The sequence below is a fragment of the Oryctolagus cuniculus genome, chromosome 16 (assembly GCF_051225735.1).
Source record: "Oryctolagus cuniculus isolate XC-2025 breed Fujian yellow rabbit chromosome 16, ASM5122573v1, whole genome shotgun sequence".
Lineage (NCBI taxonomy): Eukaryota > Metazoa > Chordata > Mammalia > Lagomorpha > Leporidae > Oryctolagus > Oryctolagus cuniculus.
Window position 1 is genome coordinate 20475522 of NC_142882.1, and position 10828 is coordinate 20486349.

Here is a 10828-nt window from a genome sequence, read left to right on the forward strand (position 1 = left end):
CCGGGCCCAGGCCCGGGCCCGTTCCCCTTCTACTCAGCCCCAGCGGGGAAGATAACTGAGTGCTCCGGCACTCAGGAAGAGGTCTTGCCCACCGTGGCCACTCCCAGAGCAGGGTCCTCCCCAGGGTTCCTGACAGGCAGGATGGGGCGTGGGGCTCTCGGACCCTGGTGCTCCCTCCCTGAGCCCCCTCCTGCAGCCTGGACATGGGGCCTGTCTGGTCCCACGGCCACGGTCAAGGCCAGCCAAGACCCCGGGAGCATCTGGAGTCTGTGGGCTCCCACGGGGGGGGGGGGGGGCTGGCATCCTCAGAGGTAGCAGAGCGGCTGGCTGAGGTTGGCACCTGCTGGGGGGGGGGAGCGGGCCAGCCCCTGCCCTTAGGGAGCAGCAGCCTTGGGATGTCCACTCTGGGGTCTGGGGGCAGAGTTGGGATCTGGATGCCCCCAGGGGAAGGAGCAGGGAGGAGCCGCTGCAGCTGGTGCATTGTCTGTAACCCCCCCATCCACAACTAGGGAGCAGGCCGAGTCCCAGGCACACCAGCTGGGGGACCCCAGACGCTGTCCTCGCCCTGACCTGGGTCCGAGTCGCTCCACACCCCAGCATGGGGGTCACGGACACAGACCCTCTGCCACATGCAGTCACCGAGCACAGGGCTGGATGAGACCCAGTGCCCAGTGCTCCCAGGGGCCTGTCTGACCCCTTCTCACACAGCCCCCCACCAGCAGGCCACCCCAAGTCCCGACATGCTCGGCTGTGGGTGTGGGTGTCTTAGCCTCTGTGTGCTGCCTGCCGTCCTGCTCCCCCGCCCCAGCCCAGAGGCTGGAGAAAGAAGCCGCACGTGGGACTCGCTTACTGCCCACCTACATTAAATAAATGGGGTGTGTCCCCGAGATCACACACACAGTGACGCCAAAATCGTACAGAATGGCACGAAGGAAGCTGACACATGGCACCACCTGGGATGCTGGCATCAGTGTCACAGTGCCGGTCCACGACCAAACCGCTCCACTTCCGGTCCAGCTCCCTCTATGGCCTGGGAGAGCAGTGGAGGATGGGCCAGATGCCTGGGCCCCGGTACTCTCAGGGTAGACCCAGGTGGAGCTCCTGGCTCCTGGGTTAGGCCTGGCCGCTGCAGCCCTTTGGGGAATGAACCAGCAATAAGCCGGCCTGCAGGCTGTTGGGTGCACACTGAACAAGGGAACTGCACGGTTACACTCGCTCCATCCCCAGCTGTCTCCTGCCGTAACCCAACATTCGGGAAATCTGAGGAAGTCTAAAATCTGGGGCGCCCCGGTCTCCAGCACTCCGGGTACGCGGCACCGCCCGTGATGACCGGGGGTCGGGAGCTCAGGGGACCCGGACACAGCGCGCCCCGCCCAGCCGGGCTCACCCACAAAACGCGCGCTTCCAGTGCAGAACAGTTTTATTTCAACGCGGCAAACAACACGGTCCAACGGCAGCCGATAAAGTGCTCAACTGTCCAGGGCACCCCAGGCGAGGCCAGGGCTCCGGGCGGGGGCGGCCGGGCTCACGGGGGCCCTGGCTGGTCCTGGGAGAGGGGCCGCTCCCCGCGGGCGCCGTCCTTGCGGAAGTACCAGCGGCTGGGGGCCGCCGGGCCCTGCGCTTCCTCCCAGGCGCGCTGGTTCAGCAGGGCGGCCTCTTTGCTCGCCTCGGCCGACAGTTCCAGCACCTGGGCGAAGCTCCTGGGAGAGAACGGGCGCAGACCCTCAGCGGGGCGGAGACCCCCACCACGGGCAGACCCTCAGCGGGGCGGAGACCCCCACCGCGGGTGGCCCAGAGCGCTGGGCATCCAGGCAGGACCTGAGCACTTGAGTCCTCGCAGCTGCTCCCCAGGGGGCCAAGCAGGGAGCTGGACGTGGGGGCGGGGCGGGCACTGATGTGGGGGCGGGCACCCAAGCCCAGCCCCTCGCGGACACTGGCGATCGGATCCGGTTGAAGCTGCTGTGGCAGAGCCCATGGACACGGAGGCCACCTGCACTTTACCGCGCGGGAACCTTCCAGAAACAAGCGGACTCTCAGACCATGGGCCGCCGGGGGGCGGCAGTGAGGGCTCAGGGGGTGGGGGCCGGATGCGGTTCCCATGGGGCTCTTTGCTGTCCCGCCCAGTCCTGGTGCTGCGGGCATTTGGGGCTGGCCCGGCAGGCAGGAGCTCTCGGGCTCGGATAACTGCATGAGCAGATCGGGACAGGACGGCGACCCGCAGAGGACGGGCCAGGGCTGCCGCCCTCCTCTCCCGGCCTGCATGCCCCTCAGCGGCGCGGGTAGTGCTCTGCCCAACCCCCTCAGCCCCCACGCTCTGGGAACCCAGGGTCTGGCTCTGATCCCCGCGGCACCCCACGCCCCCACAACCTCAGAACCCACGCCAGGGCGGGCCGGAGACGGGAATGAGCCGACCCCAGAGCCGCAGGTGGACAGACTGAGTGTTGTCTGGGCCCGGACGACGGCGACACCTGCTGGCCACTCCCTTACCTGCAGCCGGCCTGCGCCCCTGCAAATGCCCGGGCAGCCTCCCTGCAGGGCCCCGCCCGCCCCAGCGCACCCCGTGGGCGGGAAGGGTCCCCCGGGATACCTTCGGAGCTCCACGTCCTTCTCCACGGCCAAGCCCTGGAGCTCGCTGAGCAAGGCCAGCGCCTGCGTGGGCTCTGCGCTGCAGACCCCCAGCTCTCCCAGGAGGCGGCCTGGGAGTCCCAGCTCCTCTGTTTCCAATCCAGACCCTGGAAGGCAGCAGCCATGAGTACCTGGGTCCCTGGCACCCCCGTGGGAGGCACAGATGGAGCTCTGTGCCCGACCCTGCCCAGCTGTTGCAGGCCTTTGGGGTCCTGGAGTCCAGTCCTGGGAGGGCTCAGCCTCGCCCTGCACCCCACCTGCAAATACTGGAAGAGGATGCCTCATTGGAGGCGTCGCCTGGCTGGGCAGGTGGGGGAGGCCGTGGGCGGCGCCTCGGCGCTCATCTGTCCTCTGTCTCTCCGTTGGGCTCCAGGTCTGAGTCCAGGGCTTCCCGGCTGGCTCACACTAGGTTCACGCCCCTCTGCGGGCGCCCCAATCCAAGGGGCCCAGGTGATCGTCGTAGGTGTAGGACCCGAGGCTGGGGGCGGCTGCTCTGGAAGCGAGGGGGACCTCGGGGAGGGACCTTCAGGAGCTGGGAGTGGAGAGGGGAGGAGGGGAGGGGGCGGTGGACAGGGGGGCGCCACGCCCACGGGCGGGCTGGCCCCTGCACCCATGTGGGAGACCTGGAGGAGGCTCCTGGCTTCGGATCAGCTCAGCTCCAGCGATCATGACCATTTGGGGAGTGAACCAGAGGATGGAAGACCTCTGTCGCTCTCTACTTCTCTGTAACTCTGCCTTTCAAATAAGTAATCTTTTTAAAAAATTTAAAAGGAACCCCCCACCCCCCGCAGCACTGCGCCGCCCTTGGCCTCCGTGGGTCTCGGCCAGGACCCTCTAGGATGTGGAGGAGAAAGTCCGCTCCGCCCTCTTAGCCCCACCCCGAGCTCCGCCCCCTTCTCATTCACTCCTCCCCCTGCAAACCCCACCCCCTCGGCACTCACACCCCACCCTGAAGACTCACTCTGCCCTCTTTCCCTTCCACCCCCAACCTACTCACTCTGCACCCCCACCCCAACTCCCCACGACCTCCCCAGCCACGCCCCCTGCAGTTCACCCCAGCGCATTTCCCAAGACAAGCCTCCTGCATTAATAGCCCCGCCCCCTGCCCTCTCTGCACCCCCAACTCAGCCCCATCCCATCCCTGCTCAGCACTCTCAGCCACGCCCCCTCCGTGGCCACGCCCCTGTCACGTTCACTCCCCAACCACACCGCTCAGGCGTGCCCACCAAAGCCACCCCACAGCCACGCCCCCGCACCCCTGCCCGCCCCTCCTGGGTCCCGAGAGGCACGTGCTGGGGATCTGCGGGGACAGTGGGCGGCACCAGGCTCCCGGGGGTGCTGAGCTAGTCTCCAGTGCTCTGTGGTGCCCCCAAGACGGGAGCCCAGAACTGGCTGATTTCGGGGTGCCCGGCAGAGATCTCATCCCATGTTCAATTCCGGGGCTCCCGGCTGGGGAAAAGGGGCCACACCTGCTCGGATTTGTGCCTGCGTGTGCGCGGCACAGAGGCCATTCCTAAAACCGTGCAGCCGCTGTCGCCTCCGGAACGTTCTCCCACCGGGAAAGGAGACCCCCCCGCACGCCATCAGCCCTCTCGCCCGCCCTGTGGATCTGAGCGCTCTGGGGACCTCCGGTACGGGGAGTGCTCTGTTCTCAGCCACGCGGCCGCCCTGGGGCCAGCAGTACCCCGTCAAAGTAGAAGAGTGACCCAGTGTTCGGCCACCTCGTACCCCTGCCAAGGAGCCGCTGGGGGAGGAAGCCCAAATCAGGGTCAGCCCGGCCCCTCTGCCCTCTGCTCAGGCAGGCCTGGCCTCCCGGGGGGTGGCAGAGCTGAGATACAAGGGTCCTGGGGGCAGTTCCTGGGGTCTAGGGTCTGAGTGGGGCGGATGGGTTAAGGGTGCGCACCTCCTGGGTCCTACCAGGAGAGGGCGCTCAAAGCTGGGCATCCCCTGCCCATCCCCACCCCAGGGGGCGACAGGGCTACCTCCTCTGTACCCCCACCCACCACAGAGCAGGCATGAGAACCCCAGGGCGCCCTCACACCGGCCTCATTGACGAAGAGCAAAGCTGGTCACCCCCAGCCTCACACCCCCTACCCTGCCCCCTCTGCAGGCAGGCAGTCCGTCTTTGCTCAGAAAGGCAAAACCAGCAAAAACCCGACAACTGCGACAGGTGTCCCCCACACAGCACAGCAATCAGGATGCTGCACCCCGCCCGGGGTCACCCCGGGAGGCAGCAGGGGGTGGCGCCAGTGCTGGAGCCCCTGCCACCTGCATGGGAGACCCGGATGGAGCTCCTGGCTTGGCCTGGCCCAGCCCTGGCCGCCCGATTCATTTGGGGGAGTGAGCCAGGAGATGAAGACCTCTCTTTTTCTCATAACAACACTAATAATAAACGGTGACAACATTTCACAAAAGGCTGGAGCCCAGGTGCCTGAGCCCTGCCTGCCACTCCGAGATCCCCGCTTGGGCCTGCAGGCCCCTGGCCAACACCGGCGGCACCTGCCTGCCCTGCTCCAGGCTCTGGAGGTCTGCCCGGAAGCTGGACAGCTGGGGCATCCTGAGAACAGCCATGTTGGAGGTCGCTGCGTGCAGCCACCTTCTCACAGAGGGGGAGGCAGAGGGGACTTTGAGATGGAATTCACAGCCCCCAGCCCACACCAGCCCCCACAGCTGACATCCTGGGGTCTGTGCCCATTCTACAGTCGGGACAGTGAGGCCAGAGGAGGGTACATGGCTTTGCTGGAGACTATGATGTACTAGGCTAAGTCTCCATCTGTGTCGCTGGCATCTCACACGGGTGCTGGTTCGAATCCCGGCTGCTCCACTACCCATCCAGCTCTCTGCTGTGGCCTGGGAAAGCAGTGGAAGATGGCCCAAGTGCTTGGGCCCCTGCACCCACATGGGAGACCTGGAAGAAGCTCCTGGCTTCGGATTGACTAAGCTCCACCTGTTGCAGTCATCTAGGGAGTGAACCAGCGGGTGGAAGACCTCTCTCTCTCTCTCTCTCTCTCTCACACACACACACACACACACACCCATGTCTGTAACTCTAACTTGCAAATAAATAAATCTTTTTTTTTTAAATGACCAAAAGCCTAGTTAACATGTAAACCAACAGTCTAGTAGCTTATTGTCATTATCAAGTATTACAAGAGTTCCTCCAAATGTGTCATGAAAAAAAGAATTAGGAGATGCTGGTTTTGGCGCAAAGAATCTGAAACCCACAAACCGCAAAAAAGTATGCATGAGTTTCAAAAAATAGTGTGTGGCTCCTGTGAAATACTTCTGTATTTGAAAGTTAGAGTTACAGAGAGAGAGGGAGAGACAGAGAGAAAGGTCTTCCATCGGCTGGTTCACTCCCCAAATGGCCACACGATAGGATCAGGGTCCATCCGAAGCCAGCAGCCAGGAGCTCCATCCGGGTCTCCCACACGGGTGCAGGGGCCTAAGGACTTGGGCCATCCTCTACTGCTTTCCCAGGCACATTAGCAGGGAGCTGGATTAGAAATGGAGCAGCCGGGACTTGAACCGGCGTCCCTGTGGGGAGCTGCAGGCAGAGGCTTAGCCCACAGCGCCAGCTCAAATTACAATTTTGTGGTTTTTTTTTTTTTTTTTTGCACCAAAATAAACTTATCTTTGAATTCCATTTCTCCTTGAACTTCAAGTACCCTCATACATCCGGTACGTAACTGGCTGTGTTCTTGTGTTGTTTTTTTTTAATACAACCGGACGGGCAGTGCAGTGCTGTGTTTGCCGCTAACACACGAGGAGGCTGCTCTGCCGTGACGTTTGCTGCTATGACGTCACCAGGCAAGAGCAGGGTTTCCACTCCCCTGCAGTCTCACGGGCCCGCCGTCATGTGTCCATCTGGTCTACCGCTGGGCGGAGCATCCTCACCCCGCTCTGGGCGGAGCAGCCCTTAGCACCTCTGCTCCAGCCCCAGCAGAGCGCAGCCCGCCCTGGCCAGAGGGGTGCCTGCCTGCGTCCCCGGTTCAATGCTCAGTGCCCTCCCTGGTTTTCACACTACGTGTCCACCGCCCACTGGAGGTGGTCGGCCACCCCTTCTCCGTTCTCCCCGACGTGGAAGACAGCAGGCGGCCGAGGGGACCATGTCGGAGGTCTTGGTCACGGGGCAGCTGCAGCAGGAGGGGCTCTGAGAGGGGCCAAGGCGGGGAGGGGCGGGGAGGGGGCGGGGAGGGCAGGGGAGGGGGCGGGGAGGGGCGGGGAGGGCAGGGGAGAATTCTCAGTGTCTCCTGTCTCAGCAATGCCCTCCCCCCCCCCCCCGCCTTCCTCCCCAGCCAATGCTGGCCCTGCACACGGGCACAGCTGGGGCACTGGCTCCAAAGTCCTCCTCCACAGCGTCCTGTCCCCCGGGGCACGTGGCAAGGCCTGGAGACGTTTTTTGAGCCTCGTCCCCGCCCCACTGGTCTCGGCATGAGAGACCCTGCCTGTCCATCCATTCACCCGTCATCCCCTCCGCCCAGCTCTGGCTCCTAACCCCAGCTCCCTGCTGAGGCTGACCCGGGGAACAGAGGTGACCACTCAAGGCACTGGGTTCCTGCCATCTAGGGACGGGAGCAGGATCGACTTCCGGGCGCCTTGCTTTGGTTCCAGCTCCTGTGCGCGTCTGGAGAGTGAACAAGTGGGTAGTCCTCTCTCTCATATGAATAAATGGCTATTAGGACCTCAAAGGTGGGTCCCCCAGAGCTCAGCAAAGCTGCCGAGGCCTGTTTGCGTGGGAGCAGCCAGCCAGGAGCGCCCACCACCAACCCTCTGCGGCAAAAGACCCCCACCCCGGGCTTCCCCCAGGGCTAAGATCCCCCAGGAAGGAACCACGAAAAGAGGGAGGGGGTCCCAGGCCTCAGGTGTGGGGAGACAGTGAAGACACTATGAAGCAAAAAAAAAAAAAAAAAAAAAAAAAAAAGGCCGACGCTGCGGCTCACTAGGCTAATCCTCCGCCTTGCGGTGCCGGCACACCGGGTTCTAGTCCCGGTTGGGGCGCCGGATTCTGTCCCGGTTGCCCCCCTTCCAGGCCAGCTCTCTGCTGTGGCCCAGGAGTGCAGTGGAGGATGGCCCAAGTGCTTGGGCCCTGCACCCCATGGGAGACCAGGAGAAGCACCTGGCTCCTGCCATCGGATCAGCGCGGTGCGCCGGCCGCAGCGCACCGACCATGGCGGCCATTGGAGGGTGAACCAACGGCAAAAAGGAAGACCTTTCTCTCTGTCTCTCTCTCTCACTGTCCACTCTGCTTGTCCAAAAAAAAAAAAAAAAAAAAAAAGACACTATGAAGGCAGGGAGACAGGAGGAGGGGGGAGCGGCAACCCCAGGCTATGGCCGGCCCTCGCTCTACCCCCTCCCACCGCTGGCCCGCGCCGGCCGCCCACCCCAGTGCTGGGGGCTCATACACCGGCTTATCTGTCCGGATGAACACAGAGATGCCCGGCTGTCCGCGGCTGCCCTCGTCTGCCCAGGGTCCCTGGCCCCCGAGGCCTGTGGGGACCTGCAGGTGGGGGCCGGGGCTGTGGGAGGAGGGGTTCCCCTGGTCCAGGCCAGGATGCCGGGTGACGTCTCTGCAGCGCCCACCAAGGGACGGTCTCGGCTGCGGCCCAGCCCCCACAGTGCCCAGACTGGGCCCCAGACACCAGCAGAACCGTGGCCTGGCCGAGAAGGGCTTGTTCTGCTCGGGCTTGCGGGGCCTTTTATCGGTTCTGATGTTGCAAAGGCACAGAGCTGTGTGTACACACGACCCTGCAGAGAGAGAACCCTCTGCAGCCTCCCACCCAAGGGTGCTCACAGCAGGGGGCGGAGAGAACCCGCCTCCTCATAGGCACTTACATGTGTGCCCATGCACGCATTGTGTGCACACACTGCATGGTACATGCATGCATATGGGCACATGCGTGTGTGTGTGCGTCCACGCATGCGTGTACATGTGGGCATCAGTGTATACGCATCGCAGGGGGTGGCTTAACCGGCTGCACCGCGGCGCCGGCGCCAGAGCGATCATTTGATACAGGGCTACGTGTGTGAGGATCAAAGCTATGTATTCGCATTTCTATCTCCTTAAACATTTCCAAAAACAATTTACCGGGGCGGTGCTGTGGCATAGCGGGTTAAAGCCCTGGCCTGCAGTGCCGGCATCCCGTATGGGCACCGGTTCGAGTCCTGGCTGCTCCTCTTCTGATCCAGCTCCCTGCTACGGCCTGGGAAAGCAGTGGAGGATGGCCCAAGTCCTTGGGCCCCTGCACCTGCATGGGAGACCAGATGGAGCTCCTGGCTTCAGATTGGCTCCAGCCATTGAGGCCAATTGGGGAGTGAACCAGCGGATGGAAGACCTCTGTCTCTCTCTCTCTCTCTCTCTGCCTCTCCTCTCTCTGTGTAACTCTGACTTGCAAATAAATAAATACATCTTATTTTAAAAAAGCATAAACAAAACCATTAAACGGGACTTCAATTGAAACGCTTGCGGGAGCAGGCTTGGTGGGGTCAGGGTGCCGCTGCCTCACCACAGCGCTGGCCGCAGAAGGCCCTGGCCCCAGGACCACGCTCAGCTCTGTCCAGCTGGAGCAACGGCCACCATTCAGGGCCCTCGGGTCACACACGTGGCCTTCGTTAGGGGACGACGGTCTTAGTGCCTGGCCCCCGGCCGACTCCCAGGGCTCACACGTACGTAGCCCAGGCTGAGCGGGGACTGCCTCTTCCAGCCCTAACTCAGATCGGGGTTAGAGTCTTCACCCCGCTGCCCACATCGGGCTTCCGTCCTGGGACACACCAGTGGGTTGCATTTCACTCATTGTAAAGTCAGAGACTACGAACTTGTGCCTCCACAGGACAAGGTCACGGTTTGTAAGGGCAGAGCGCCACCTGGTGGCCTCCATCAGCACTGCGCCCTGGACATTGCTGGATTAAAGAGAGACGCGCTGCAGGTGCAGGAGCCCAGGTACCAGTCCGGAAACGAGTGCACAAGTTTGCAGGGTTTCAACGTCCAGGAGGGGAAAAAATCAGCACTGTCTGCCATCTTTCCTTCCCACCTTTGACCCCACTAGAAGCGAGGACGCCACCTAGTCCGCGCGGGTTACCTGTTTGCTGTCATCTCGGCCACAAGAGCTACCTGAAGAAGCTAACAGGTGGTGAAGCCCACCCGGGCCGCCCTGCGAATCTCCCCCTACGAAGTAGCTGGCGGGAAATTCTCCTCCCGGCGGCTTCATTCACTCCACCTGGCCAGAAACGTGGGGCGGCAACATGCGTATAGGCAAGACATTTCCCAACCCAGGCCCAGCCGGAGACCACCACCCAAGACCACAGCCGGGCTCATGCCAAGAGGAGGCGCTGTGGGGTGGAGGGCGCCCCCTCTCCTGTTCTGTCCTGGGGACAGGACCCCAGGTCCCCCACCATTGGCAGAGGCTGTGCGGCCTTAGACAAGTTGCGGCAAGCTCTCTGGACCAGCCCCCTCCCCCGACACCCCTACCCCAGAGGACACCCAGGCTATACCCCCCACCGCCCGGGGCAACCCATGGGGCCTGCGGTTGTGTGTCCCACGAGGAAGCAGCAGCGACCCGCAGTTTTCGGTTCCGCAGGGGCGCGGTGCCCGGGGAGGGGGGCCAGGGCGGGCGGGCCCAAGGCTGGCATCAGGGCCTGGGTCTGAGCTGCCGCCACCCGGCTGAGCTGGGCAGCCCCCCAGGACCCGCCTGGTCCCCAGCCAGGGTCCAACCCTCCGTGGGTCCTCCCCCAGACCCCTCCCTGGACCCAGTCGCCTCCCTCCTGGTCCTCCCTCCGGTCCCAGGCCTAAGCCTGCTCTCCCCCCCCTCCCCAACCACTCTCATCCCCACCCCCACCAGGCACAGGCAAGTCCTCTGAGTGCCTTCTGGCCACGTCCAGGGCCCCCAGAAGAGGCAGGATTTGCTGCGGCTGGGAGGGGACAGAGGACATGGTGGCAGCCGTGTACCCGCAGGGGGAGTGCTCTGAGCAGGTGCCCCCCCCCCAGTTCCTTTCCTTAGATTTATTTCATTGAATCGAAAGGTAGAGCTACACACAGACGGAGAGAGATCTTCCACCTGTTGGCTCAGCTCCCAAATGGCCGCAACAGCCAGGTCTGGGCTGGGCCAGGCCGAAGCCAGGAGCCAGGAGCTCCATCCGGGTCCCTGATGTGGGTCCCTGAGCCATCAGCAGAGGGTGCATTAGCAGAAGCTGGAGTCAGGAGCCG

General features: G+C 63.4%; 1 protein-coding gene across 1 annotated transcript; it reads right to left on the bottom strand.

Moving 5' to 3' along the window:
• Positions 1-1408: 1408 nt before the first annotated feature.
• LOC149121575 (HAUS augmin-like complex subunit 8) lies at positions 1409-10554 on the bottom strand. The gene is made up of 3 exons (XM_089315595.1): positions 10461-10554; positions 2588-2732; positions 1409-1700 (listed from the first exon to the last, which is right to left on the bottom strand). The coding sequence occupies exons 1-3, from the start codon at positions 10552-10554 to the stop codon at positions 1526-1528; spliced, it is 414 nt and encodes a 137-aa protein (XP_089171721.1). The 3' UTR covers positions 1409-1525.
• Positions 10555-10828: the final 274 nt, after the last annotated feature.